This window comes from Microcaecilia unicolor, chromosome 4 (assembly GCF_901765095.1).
Source record: "Microcaecilia unicolor chromosome 4, aMicUni1.1, whole genome shotgun sequence".
NCBI lineage: Eukaryota > Metazoa > Chordata > Amphibia > Gymnophiona > Siphonopidae > Microcaecilia > Microcaecilia unicolor.
This window is the reverse complement of record NC_044034.1, coordinates 161635308-161649179: the sequence shown is the minus strand read 5'-3', so window position 1 is coordinate 161649179 and position 13872 is coordinate 161635308. Positions and strand designations below refer to the sequence as shown.

General features: G+C 45.4%; 1 protein-coding gene across 1 annotated transcript; it reads left to right on the top strand.

The window, feature by feature from the left end:
- The first annotated feature begins 11786 nt into the window (after positions 1 to 11786).
- On the top strand, positions 11787 to 13268 carry LOC115467969 (uncharacterized protein C11orf96 homolog). Its single transcript, XM_030199477.1, has one exon. The coding sequence runs from the start codon at positions 12299 to 12301 to the stop codon at positions 12665 to 12667; it is 369 nt and encodes a 122-aa protein (XP_030055337.1). The 5' UTR covers positions 11787 to 12298; the 3' UTR covers positions 12668 to 13268.
- The last annotated feature ends 604 nt before the right edge of the window (positions 13269 to 13872 follow it).

The window sequence follows — 13872 nt, the reverse complement described above, 5'->3', positions numbered from 1 at the left end:
CCATTGATGGGAGCCAGAGGCTTAAACTGGGTTTACTATCTTTTGGGTCTGGGAAGCAAGCTCAACCTTCCAGCGATTCTGCACTGAGTAATAGCCCTAAAGTCTTGCTGGCTAAACCCCCTGTGGTGACTTTGGACGCATTTGGTCTGATTTAGTTCAGTTGGAACTCTCAGTTTCTAAGAATTCAGCTGAACTTGCTGCAATTGCAAATAAATTGGAATTAGACAAAGCCCAGCAAGTTGAGAAAGTTTGAAAATTATCTGGGAAGATGGAACAGAGTTTGAAATAGCATGATGATTTAATCATTACGGGGTCCATGTACCAAGCGGTGGTAAAAGGACCCCTGCAGTGGAGTCAGCATGCAGGTTTTCTGCACGTCAAGGTCTCCTTTTACTTCCACTGGTAAATTTTTTTTTTTTTACAAAACTGGAAATGGCAGTATGGTAAGCGTAACACTTGCTGCGTGGCCGTTTTTGGAGGGAGCCCTTACTGCCTCCTATTTAGGAACGCTGCCCGATTACTGCTGAGCAAGCCTCTGGCATTAAAAAATTAAAAATCATTTTTTGGTGCCAGAAATGCCGCATGGTGTGAGTCGGCACTACCATAGGGCTCCCATGGTAGCCTGGCAGTACAGCCGAATTGCCACATGCCAAGCCTGTGGTAGCCCTACTGTGGCTTGGTAAAAGGGCATCTACACTGGAGAAACAAGCCAGATGCTAAAGATGAGATTTAATCTACACAGACATCAAATGAAAAATGCCAATGTCGACCAGGATGTCACCTCTGTGGGACAGCACTTTACAAAACCAGAACACTGCATCAATGATTTTATGGTGAGAATACTAACAGGAAACTTTAAGATAATCCAGGAACGTAAGACCTTTGAAGTCAAAATGATTAAATATTTTGACACCCACCAGACAGGACTTAACAAAGATCTGGGTTTTCTAGCCCATTATAAACCATAAAATTCTACTGCTTTGTCACCCTCTTATCTACCATCCATCTCTCCGGTCTCTCATCCACCCAGCTCCTCCTGTTTCTCACCTTACCTACCCCACCCTCTTCCTGTGAGAATGTCATTGAAATGCCTTTGTGTTTCACTTATATATACTGATGTTTGCCAAAATTTGCTTATTTCTGATGTGAAGAAGAGGGGTTACCTTTGAAAGCTAATCAAAAAATGTATGTAGTTAGTCCAATAAAAAAAGGTATCATCTTATTTTCTTTTCTATGTTTTGTTTTATTTCTATTTATTACCTTTAAAAGTGGACTAACACGGCTACCACGGCTATCATTTTACTCAAGTTCTGCGTGTAAATGTATACTTTGAGTACTTTGACATATTCCCTAACTTTGAGAGATTGCCTGATGATTTCTTTGCTATTACAATTGTTTTGATTTGATGTAAATTGACAATCTTAATGAATATAATTGAAATAAATCATTTGCCCACGGCTAGCTGGGCATATTCAGCGGCACTTAACCAGATAGTGCCACTGAGTATGGCTGGTTAGTACCTAAGCCGATACCGGCTATCTTGTGGGTGTTTCAAGAGCAGAGTCATGACTTATGCAATTAAGTGTTAATAGTCAGCGTTTAACTGCATAAAGGGTCACTTTTACTAAGCTGCAGTAAAAGGGGCCCTGCGCCAGGGGCGTAGCTAGGTGGGGCCACAGGGGCATGGGCCCCCACAGATTTATCCCTGGCCCCCTCTACTTTTGACCCCCCCCCCCCCCACCGCCAATGCTCCCCTGCCACTTTCAATCCCCCCTCCCGCTACCACAAGGTACCTTTGCTGGTGGGGGTCCCCAACCCCCACCAGCCGAAGTCTTCTTCAGCGCCGATCTGCGGCGCCCTTGCTGATCTGTTTCTGTCAGTCCTGACTCCTGATGTCCTGCGTGCTCATCCTGTATGTAGCCCCGTGCAGGACGTGCTTGCAGGACGTCAAGAGTCAGAAACAGATCAGCGAAGGCACCGGAGACCGGTGCTGAAGAAGACTTCGGCTGGCGGGGGTTGAGGGCCTCCGCCAGCAAAGGTACCTGGTGGCGACGGGGGAGGGTCGGCGGTGGGAGGGGGGTCGAAAGTGGCAGGGGGGTCGGCGGCTGGGGGAGGCGGGCTAAACTGTGCCCCCCCACCTCAGGCTCTGGACCCCCCCCTCCCGTCGAGGTCTGGCTACGCCCCTGCCCTGCGCTAGTGGCAGGGGGCCTTTTTTGCAGCATTCTGAGGCCTTTTTTGCACTTACCGCATGGCCATGCGGGGGGAGGGGGGGAGAGCACTTACCGTCACCCACTGAAGTGGCAGTAAAGGTTCCCAGATTAAGCCAGCACTAACCGGGCAGCAATTACCATCTGGTAACTACTGTGGTAAAAAATTTGGACCTATTTTCCTTGCGCCAGAAATGCATCACATGGGGGTGGAACTACCGCCAGCACCGACGTTGGACCAGAGGTAGTTTCAGATTGCCACATGGTAAGCCTGTGCTGCATAGTGAAAGGGCTTCTAAGCAGTGCTTTTTTTGTAGAAAAAAAAGATGCCGGTACTCACTGTGGGCGGGGTCACCACATATGACTCCACCCCTATTACAGCCATACCCACATTAGCCACACCCCTTATACCAGCCATGGCGCATATAAACAGACATCATTGAAAATATTATACTAGTATAGGAGAAAAAAATAACGTAGTTTGTTTTCATTATAAATAATTTCTGTAAGCTGTTACAGCTCCAGTATACCCAGTGCAAAATAAGACAGCAGATGTAAATTCTCAAATTGGACATATTCTAAACACTAAAATTAAAATAAAATTACTTTTTCTACCTTTGTTGTCTGGTGACTGTTTTTCTGATCATGCTGGCCCAGTATCCGATTCTGAAGCTATCTGTCCTCTTAACTCTGTTTCCAGGGCTTCCTTTCCATTTATTTCTTTACTTTCCGCCTTTCTCTTCATTTCTCAGTAACCACATAGATATGGTTTATGTGGTCCTATCTTTATAACTTTTGTGGTTAAGTGCTGAATATTGCACTTAACCACATATGTTAGCTGGCCATGTATGCCTAGGTATTCAATGCCGGTACCCTGACATAGGCCACCATTGAATATCTGGGGATGAAGCCTGTGGCAGCCAGAAAAACACTGTCCCCAGCCAGCTACATATCCACCCCAATGTGCATTAATGCATGACAATGTCTTTTAGTAAATCTAGCCTTAAATTTGTACCTCAAGCAATAGAGGATTAAGGGCCCCTTTTTCAAAGCTGCAGTAAAAGGGGCCCTGCGGTAGCATTGGCGCATGCATATGCCGAGGCCCCCTTTTACCTCAGTGGATAAAAGGTTTTTTAAAAAATGGGGAAAATGGCTATGCAGTAAATGAACCACTAGCCGTGCAGCCATTTCCCAGGGGAGCCCTTACTGCCACCTATTTAGGAGGTGGTAAGTGCTCCAGTGCTAACCCAGCGGTAACCGGGCAGTGCACAGAGCTGTCCAATTACCACCGGGTTAGCCCTGGTGCTAAAATATAAAAGTATTTTTTAAGTGCCAGAAATGGCGCATGCTGGGGGCAGGTACCACTGCCCGGCTCCTATGGTAGCCTGGCAGTAGTGCTGAAATGACACATAGCAAAGCGACGGTACGGGTACCGCCACTTTGTGCAATGACATGCCCAAGGTCACAAGGAGTGTCAATGATCAGGTACAAGCTTAGATTGTGAGCCCTCTGGGGACAGGGAAATAAAGTTTATAGTTACAGTTTATTTTATTTGCTATACCACTAGGCTTAAATGCATAAGATCACAGCGATTTACAATGCAAACAATAAAAACACATACCAGGCATCCACCACCTTCTCTGGGAAAAAGGATTTCCTGATATTGCTTCTACATTTCTCTCCTTGCAGCTTCATTTCATTTCTTCTACTTCAGCAGCCTCTCTGTGTTGGGAAAAGGTTTTGTTTGTTTGTCAAAGAAATCGATCAGATTCATTTGGCACAATTTACCTTTGGTGAACAAGTCGCCTCAGATCTTGCAATACAGTGAGAGTTCATTATCCTTTCCTTAAGCAGTCTGTCCATTTTTCCACCACTGAGGTAAGGCTTACTGGTAGAAGCATAGCCAGGTTGAGGGTGCGGGGGGGGGGGGGGGGGGAGCGGAGAGTGAACTGCTGAGGGTGCCGACGCATGTTTTAAATGCAATAGATTGCATGAAAAATAGGCACCTTCGGAAGTCTGTTTGGGGGAATGGACGCTCCCCTGGTGACCCACCTGGCTACGCTTCTGCTTACTGGCCTGTAACTTCCCACCTCTCCTTGATTACTGCTTATATGAAAAAGCACCACATCACCTTTTTCCAGTCCCATGGAACCTCCCTCTTCTCCAGTGGCTTAGCCAGGAATTTTCAACAGGGGGTACATCTCTAGCCGGGTCGGGGTTATTGCACAGGTCCTAATCACTAGGCTCTCACACACAACACTATTATTGAAGTGTTAAGATACAATACTAACGTTATTTTATAGGTACAATGATAAAAACATTTAAAATTAAGAGTCACATTGAAATACACCTATCCAATAAACTGAAAAGTATGTACAACATAAATCATATAAGTATTACAGAGTGCAGACAAAATATACATTTATAAATGTAATTTAAACTTACGAAAATTGTAATACAAACTTATAAAGGATATGAAACCATTAAAGTAAACTGACTAAACCAAAAGTGTTACTTAATAGTGAAATGATTAAAAGTCATTAATTTAAACTGGGTACTGCTTGATAGTACTTTAAGTTCTACCAAACATTATATCTCTTTATTGGATAATTAGGCTATGAATCATCTTTTAAAGTTGAATAAACAGAAGACGAAGATACTTTGGTTCGAAGATGTAGTCAAATTACCCAGTACAATAGTGACATTGTCTTCAGGGGAGACATTAAATATTGAGGATCATTCCAGAGTGCTGGGTGTAATTTTAGATTCTGCTTTGTCTTTTGAAAAACAAATGAATGCCTTTAGTAGATTTTTTTTTTCAGGCTCCGTCAGTTACGGGTGATAAGATTCTCTTTAATGGAAGAAGATTTTAGAACTGTTGCTTAGGCGGTGGACTATTGTAATTCACTTTATTCCCATTTTTCAAATAAGCAGTTAAAATATTTGCAATTGATGCAGAATATTGCCATTAGATAGATTAGTGGCATTGGAGGTTTGACAGTGTGTCTATTATTTTTCAAAACTTTCACTGGCTAATGGTAAATAAATGTATTGATTTTAAGATTCCTTGATTTTCAAATCAATATTTGGTTTGAATTCTGTAGATAGAAAACTAGGCTCCTTGAGAACTTTGAAGTTAGGCTTTTTTTCTTAAAAAAAACATCTGATTTAAATCTGTTTATGAGGTATCTTTTTCCTTTTGTTGGGGCTGGAATACAGAATAAGTTACCTATTGAATCAAAGCTTGCACCTTCTTATTTTTCCTTTAGAAAAATGTTAAAAACTCATTTATTTGAGCAATACGTTTGTCTTATTTTTAAATCTTGTTGCTTCTGTTTATTTCTTCTTACTGTAATTTTATTAGGGGGTCTTTTACTAAGCTGTGGTAGTGTTTTAACCTCGTGGTAGAAATCAGCTGGCAGTAAACACAGAGACACCCATTATATTCCTATGGAGCTCTTGGCATTTACCACCAGCTGATTTCTACCACAAGCTAAAAACGCTATCACAGCTTAGTAACAGACCCCCTTAGCCTGTTATTTTCTCCTTATTGTTGGAGTTTTTGTTCTCTGCTTATTGTAAACCGCTTTGAATCCTTCTGGAATAATGGCGGTACAGAAAACTTTGAAAGTATAGTATAGTGTAGAACAGAGTGGACACTCTGGAGGGAGTAGATAATAGGAGAGGTGATTTAAATAAATCAGAAGAATGGTCTAATGATTCGCAGTTAAAACTAAATGCAAAGAAGTAATGCACATGGGGTGTAGAAACCCAAAACAGCTCCTAGGGGGTGAGAAGTTGATGAGCACAGACCAACAAAAGCTAATTGGATTTGATTATTTACCTATCCAGATCTGAGTTTAAGGTGAGATACAAATTCAGGTACAGTTGACGAAAATGATAAAGGGGATGGAACAACTTCCCTATGAGGAAAGGCTAAAGTGGCTAGGACTCTACAGCTTGGAAAAAGAGAAGGCTGAGGGGAGATATGACAGAGGTTTATAAAATAATGAATGGAATGGAACAGGTATAAGTGAATCACTTGTTTACTCTTTCCAAAAATACTAGGACAAGGGGGCATGCAATGAAGCTACAAAGTAGTAAATTTAAAACAAAAAGGAGAAAATATTTCTTCACTCAACATGTAACTAAGCTCTATAATTCGTTGCCAGAGAATGTAGCTTAGCAGGGTTTAAAAAAGGTTTGGATAGCTTCCTAAAAGAAAAGTCCATAAGCCATTATTAAAATGACTTGGGGAAAATCCACTACTTATTTCTAGGATAAGCAGCATAAAATGTATTGTACTGTTTTTGGATCTTACCAGGTACTTGTGGCCTGGATTGGCCACTGCTGGAAACAGGATGCTGGGCTTGATGGACCTTTGGTCTGTCCCAGTATGGCAATACTTATGTACTTATGCCCAGCCCAGAGCGTATACTAAGTTTTTGAAAGGTTGCCAAATGGCCACTAGTTTTCAGCTCTGCTAGCCTTTAGTTTGCTGTTGAGTTACCAAACATTAGGAACAACTAATATAGATAATATGTGTTATCTGTACCTAATGGTTAGAGCAGCAGGCTGAGAACCAAGGAAGCCAGGGTTCAAATCCCACTGCTATCATTTAGGGCCCCTTTTACAAAGCCGTAGTAAGTCCAACACGGGCTTACTGCTCGCTAAAAAGGAAGTACCACAAGGCTACCGCAGCAGCCCAGCAGTAGTTCCCACCTCCAGCGCACGTCATATCTGGAACTACAAAAATATTTTTATGTTTGTAGCGCCAGTATGTATCCGGCGGTAATTAGGCAGTGCCACGTGCTGGGCAGTTACTGCCGGGTTAGCACGGGAGCTCTTACTGCCACCTCAATGGGTGGCAGTAAGAGATATCCCCCCCCCCCCCCCTGAAATGACCATGCAGCAAGTGCTTCACTTTCCGCATGGCCATTTCCTGAAGAAAAGAAAGATCTACCTTTTACCCACTGCAGTAAAAGGGGGCCTCGGCGCGTGTCAAAAAACATGTGCCGACCCCAGCTGGGGAGGCATCTGAGCCTGACAACAGCAGCTGTTCAAGACAGGTGTAGAGGGCGGGGACTAGGGTTTCCAGGTGATGTCAGACCCTGGCTTGTATCTAATTGGGTCCAAACTTCTGGTCCCAGCTCAGCAGTTTTTGGGACTGGAATTTTGTGACAAATTAGCTGCAAGTCACATCTGATACCGCTTGAAAAGCCTGTACAGGGGGAGAAGCAGAGGGATGGAAAATAGTTTCTTTTTTTTTTTAAACTACTTTCCAAATTTGTTACTAAGTACAAAAGTACAGCTTAAATGTAACAAGTACTACACATCTCTGCCAGTATCTGTCCTCTTTGTCTCCTCCCTTCTAAACAACATCTGTCTGTGTCCCCCCCCCCCCCCCCCTCTCCTTTCCATACAGAATCTCTCTTTCTCTTATCTCTCCCTCCTTTTCCACGCCCCCTGCCACTTCTCCAAATGAGCAGCAATAATGGCAAAACAGCATTCACATGGCTGCTGGCTCTGCCCTGGAACCAGTGGTGTAGCTAGGTGGGGCCAGGGGGGCCTGGGTCCCCCCTCAAATTTGCTGAGTCCCTAGTTGGCTGGCAGGGATCTCCAACCCTCTCCAGCTGAAGACTTCATCCAGCGCTGGTCTGCGGTGGCAGCACCCATGTTGCCTGCCCTGCTCTCTCTTCCCCTCACATCGGGCATGCTCCTTTTAGTGAAATTGAGCATGCTGAGTTTCACTAAAGGGAGCGTGCTGGACATGAGGGGAAGAGAGAGCAGGGCAGGCAATGTGGCGGCGCCAGAGACCAGCACTGGATGAAGACTTCAGCTGGCAGGGATTGGGGACCCTCGCCAGCCAAGGTATTTGCAGTGGTGGTGCTTCAGCTAGCAGGGGTTGGGGACCCCTGCCAGCCAAGATATACAGTGGTGGCAGTGGGCGGCAGAAGGGGTGGCAAGGTGAGGGGGCGGCGGCAGAGGGGAGATGGGGGTGGTGAGGCAGTGACCAAAATGTGCCCCCCCACCTTGGGCTCTGGTCCCCTCCCACCTCAAGGTCTGGCTACGCCCCTGCCCAGAACAGGAATGTGACATCGGAGGGGTGGGACCAGCAGTCGAGTCTATAGAGTCTGTGGCTCCCATAGTTTAGTCCACTTTCAGTTTTGCAATTTCTTCATAAACACTTTCTTCCATGAACAAAGTGGTGCCTGCGTCATTCCCATGTATACTTTTTTCATTTATCTGCAGATCTTCGCCAGGTTTTTCTTTCATGGACACCGACAGAAGTATTTGTTGAGTACTTCCAATTTTCCCTCATTGCTTTCCACACATTATTCCTCAGCAACTTTGAGTCTCATAATTCCACCTCTGGCCTTCCTCTTCTCCCCAATATGCATAAAGAAAATCTTGTCCCCTCACTTTACATCTTTAGTCATTTTTTCTTCCACCCATACTTTTGCCATCTTGATTTCTTCCTTTGACTCTCAAATTTATGCTGTGTTCTTTTTTTATGAATGTCTCGCTACCTTTGCCTTTATTTTTGTGGCCACTTCTTTGGAGAACCAGATAGGTTTCTTCTTCCTTCCACTTCCTTTCACTACATAAAGAACTGTTGCCCTTTTTAGAGCTCCTTTCAGTTCAGTCCAGTCTTTCCACTTTCCTTATCTCCTCCCAGCTTCTCCTTCAGGTACCCCCCTCCCATTTTACTGAAGTCAGTATGTTTGAAACCTGGGGCTTTGAGTTTGGTGTAACTGATCTTCAGCTTAGCTTTTACATCAAATCACACTGTGCAATGATCACTGCTGCCCAGGTAGACATCCACTTGGACATTAGACACACTTTCTCCATTCAAGAGTACTAAATCCAGCATTAGCATTCATATAGTAAAGCTCAACAGACACCTGGTCATGTTATTGGATGTCTAAGTCCATAAACTGTCCGTGAGTGCTGGGCTGGGTCACTCTCCCTCTTTCCTGATAGCTTCCAACTCCTGCCCTAGTTACAGCACCTACAGCCCTATTGTTCTATGTGACCAGGGCTTACTAGAGGGGCACAAGCCTTGGGTTAAATCAGCTGGAGCAGGGCTCTTGAATGCTGAGTGCATGCCTGCGCTTGTGCATCAATAGGATATGACAGTGTTGGGGTAGAGGTGGGGGTAGGTCTACCATGATAATCCAAGGATCCCCAAATCGCAGGACCCAGGGCAGTTACTCTAATTCTCCCCACCCCCCCCCCCCCACCCCCCATTAGAACAGAGCTGTACACAGCAGCAAACGTCCAGACAAGCTTCATCTGAAAGAGATCCCTCCGTTATCGGAGACTGTTCTCAGATTTGAAATCCTGTGGATCTGGCTGCCCTTTGACATCGACCTACCTTCCTTTTTCACTGGGTCAGAACTTTTACAAAAGCTGGAGAGCACAGTTCAAATGTTGGTTCTCCCCACTGGCACGCCATGTGATTCTGATTCTCTCCCGCTGCCTTGGGTATCTATTTTAATTGTAAGCTCTAGGAGTGAGAGATTTGTACCTATCTATAACTGTTTATATAGCATCAAGTTTTAGGGTGTTATTTAAATTTCCAAAGATATCTGCCCTAAGATGTCAGCTTCAGTGTTCGCACTTTCTTTATTCCTTTAACAATTGTACATCCAGGACATTTCGCAGACAGTACTGAAACAGAAGGTTTTCACGTGCATCTGGAAATAATTATAGTTGGTAGAAATTTGCAGAACTGTCCCTCTCCTCCCCCTTGAGAAGGAATGAATTGCATTATTTCTACAGATCAGGTTTTTTATGAGGGAGATCAGGGTAATAAATTCAATCTGAGCACGGCCCATACCAAATATCATTAATAAACAAGAAGAGAAAGACAACCCAGCGGGAACACTGCAAGGCCTCTGCATAACTTCAAAAGAGAAGCCCAGAGCTTGTAGTAAGCCTGGTCCTTGGCATTTCAGTAGGCTATAGGGTGCTCTCAGCCACCGAGCCTAATCTTTATATAAAAAAATACTGGACCAGACCTGTGAACAACAAGAAAGAAAAGGAGAAGGGGAGTGACTGGGCATGAAGCCACCCTGATGAAAGCCAGCTAGCAAAGGCATGATAAGAAGCAACCTAGAACCCATACCAAAAGCAGAAAATAAATAGGCTTCTGGTGGATTTTGAACTTGCTTCCAAGCATGTCTCTAACCACCCCCTAACCTCCTAGTGGAGACTGTCAGCAGGTCTGTTTTTAGGGGCAGGGGACAAGCAGAGCCGCAGGTCATCCTATAAGAGAGATGAAGCTGGTACCTCAGACTCCCTGCATCCCTCCACATGGGGCCCTCAGCCCACCAAGCAGTGGCATAGCCACAGGTGGGCCCACCCAACAGTAGCACACATTTAGTGGTAGCTGGTGGGGATCCCAAGCTCTGCCAGCTGAAGACTTTCCCCTGATGATAACGAAAACGCTGCTCTCCATGATTAGGGTTACCATATGTCCGGATGTACCCGGACATGTCCTCTTTTTGAGGACATGTCCGGGCAACCGGGCGGGTTTTGCCAATCTGCCCGTTTATCCGGATTTCTAGTCAAACGGGCATGCTGGTGGGCGGGCCGTCCTATAGGACGGCCAGCCTGCCCGTTTGTCCAGAAATCCGAACAAACGGGCAGATTGCTAGCCTCCCCTCCCCTTACTTACTACTGCCCTGGTGGTCTAGTGACCTCTTCCGCCTTCAGGGCAGGAAAGAGCCCCCTCTTTCCTGCCCGGAGCGCTGCCCTGCATGCATCCTTCCTGTTCGTGATCTCGGCACCGATTCAAAATGGCCGCCGAGAGTTGACGTGACCTCGTGAGACTTTAACTCTCGGCGGCCATTTTGAATTAGCACCGAGATCACGAACAGGAAGGATGCATGCAGGGCAGCGCTCCGGGCAGGAAAGATGGGGCTCTTTCCTGCCCCAAAGAGGTCACTAGACCACCAGGTAAGGGGAGGGGGAGTGACAGGGTGTGTGACAGGGGGGAGGGGAAAATGTGACAGGGGGCGGAGTGAGGGCATGAAAGGGGGCGGGGTAGGTGTGAAAGGGGGCGGGGCATGCGTCCTTTTGTGGGGACAAAATATGGTAACCCTATCCATGATACCGGCACCTGCACATGCTCAGTTTTCAACACACGCTTGCTGTAGACTGTCAAGGTGGAAAGATGCGTTTTCCCGCCAGCTGAGATATTTTTTTTGGGGGGGAGGGTGGAGAACACTTGGTGCCCACCCACTTTTTGCCTAGGCCCACCTAAAATCTGTTGTCTGGCTACGCCCCTGCCACCAAGCATAGGAAAGTGATTTTCTTAAAAAAAAAAAAGTCTTTTTCCTCCTCAGGATATACATTATCTGCTGGCTTTTGAAGTCATCTGCCTCTGAACAATAGTTAACGTTGTTTTTCCCCAAAATAAATACCATCCCCCTCCCCTCTCTTTCCAATCTCTCCCTCCGGGCTGCTTTCGATTTATCTGTAATAGATCTAGCTGGGCACTGGGCAGGCAGTTCAAATCAAAACACAGAGGGAGATCCCAGACTGACACAGCAGAAACTTCGCACTTAGCCTCATCCAGAAATCAACATCTGTGAATCAGAGTTTTTATTTGGTTGTTCTTTTCACCGCTCTGACCAAGGTTCTTCGATTTGAATCAATTCGCCGAAAGACGTCAGCGCCCAGGCACAACAGACTCGCATGCTTTAAATGGTATTAGCTGTCACTGCGCTACCGGCCCGTGGGAGGGAGATGTGGATATAAAGCAGGGAAACAGCAGCTCCGGATTCAGCACACGATCTGCTTCTTCTTGGACTGTTAAGGCGAGAGGCAGCTTTAAGCAAAGCCCTCGAAGAGAATCTCAACAGGGAAAGGACTGAGCAGAGCTATTCAATCAACAAGGCGGAAGGAGCCTGCTACATTTGAGCAGCAAGTGACTGCAAAACTCAATCTCTGCGTCCTCTGAAAAAAAAAAAGGGACTTTATTGCTGGCACGTTCGAGTTGGGTTTTTTTAATTTATAGCAAAAGGCGATCTGTAACTGAACAAACAGCTTCCTGCCTTTTTGTTTTGGAAAGAAACTGATCCATGGCTAGCAAGTCAGCAGAGGTGCTGGGAATCACGCCTAACTACCAGGCGCAGGCAAGGCCCCACTTTATTTGTGTGAATGAGGAATTTCCCCAGCCTATCCAAGCCAAAGCACCCAAGGGCAGAAGCAAGCTGAGAAGACCCAGGCACTCCAGGTTCAAAACCCAACCAGTCACCTTCGATGAGATCCAGGAGGTGGAAGAGGAAGGGCTCTCCCCTGCGGAGGAGGAGAAAGCCAAAAAGTCCTTCCTGCAGTCTCTGGAGTGTCTCAGGAGAAGTACCCAGAACCTGCACCTGCAGAGAGAGAAACTGAGCAGCTGTAAGATGAGACACAGCCTGGACTCCAGTGACTCCGATTCCGCTGTCTGAGGCGGTCCTGTCACAAGCAGAGCTCTTCGGGACCAAGTCTGAAACTTTTCAGGGTTGGATCTCTCTAGGCTTGAGAGATTTCAGAAGAGGAATCTTTGCAGGTCCCTGGCTTGCAGAGCTACTTAAAGATGAACTCGCTGTCCCTGAGAGGAACTTAATCACCAGTCAGTGACTACAGGGAGTAGTGGGGAAACTGCTCCACAAGAGGAAGAGAAGCCCCCAGCCAGGGTCTAACTTTATTTTCACTCTGTGAAGAGGATTAAACCAGCCTGAAGGGGGCAAAAGCCTGAACGACTGTTTCCAGGGATAAACTCGAGGGGGTGGGGGGCGTTTATAGGGGGCTTCCACTGTATAAAGCTTTTGATTCTATTTCAGATTAATTTTCTATTGTCAAGAAGACAAATCAAGATGTTTGGATGTAATGAGCACACTGAGTTTATATTTATTTTTCCAGTTGACTCATCATTGCATTAATTTAAATCTATTTTCTATAAATTTATGTTCTGTTTACCTACAGAGCTGTAAAAAATAAATATATTTCCATATGCACTTTGATAAATCTTACCATGTGATATTCTGATCTTATTTTTGCTTTCTGAAAAGTTTTATTTGGGAGGGGAGTCAATTTCTAAACTCTTGACAGTAGGATTGAGTGTATTTGGATTTAGCTTGCACCTTTTGTCATAGTAGTTCAAGGTGAGTTAACATTCAGGTACAGCTGGCCCCAGAGGGCTTCTTTTACAAAGTGTCACTACTGATTAGTGTGGAGAAGCTAATCAGTAGCACCTCTTTGTAAAAGGAGCCTTAAATTTGTACCTGAGGCAATGGACTTGCCCAGAGTACACCTAGGGATGCAGTTTTCAAGGTACCCCATTCCAAGAGAGAGACAAAAGGCCAGCCCTGGATTTCTTACAACCTCATCCTGGATTGAAGGAGTAGCCTAGTGGTTAGTGCAGCAGACTTTGATCCTAGGGAACTGGGTTCAATTCCCCACTGCAGCTCCTTGTGACTCTGGGCAAGTAACCCAGCATTGCCCCAGATACATAATATGTTAACTGCTTTGATTGTAACTACACAAAGGTGGTATATTAAGTCCCATTCCCTTTTCCTGATGGATTATGGGACCTACATCACTGATTTCAATGGGTAGAAGCAGGGACTACAAATTCCACATTGCTCTGAGATGTAAGTTTAAAACCAGGACG

Coding starts and splice junctions, on each gene's coding strand:
- LOC115467969 (XM_030199477.1), top strand. CDS start 12,299: ATGGCTAGCAAGTCAGCAGAGGTGCTGGGAATCACGCCTAACTACCAG.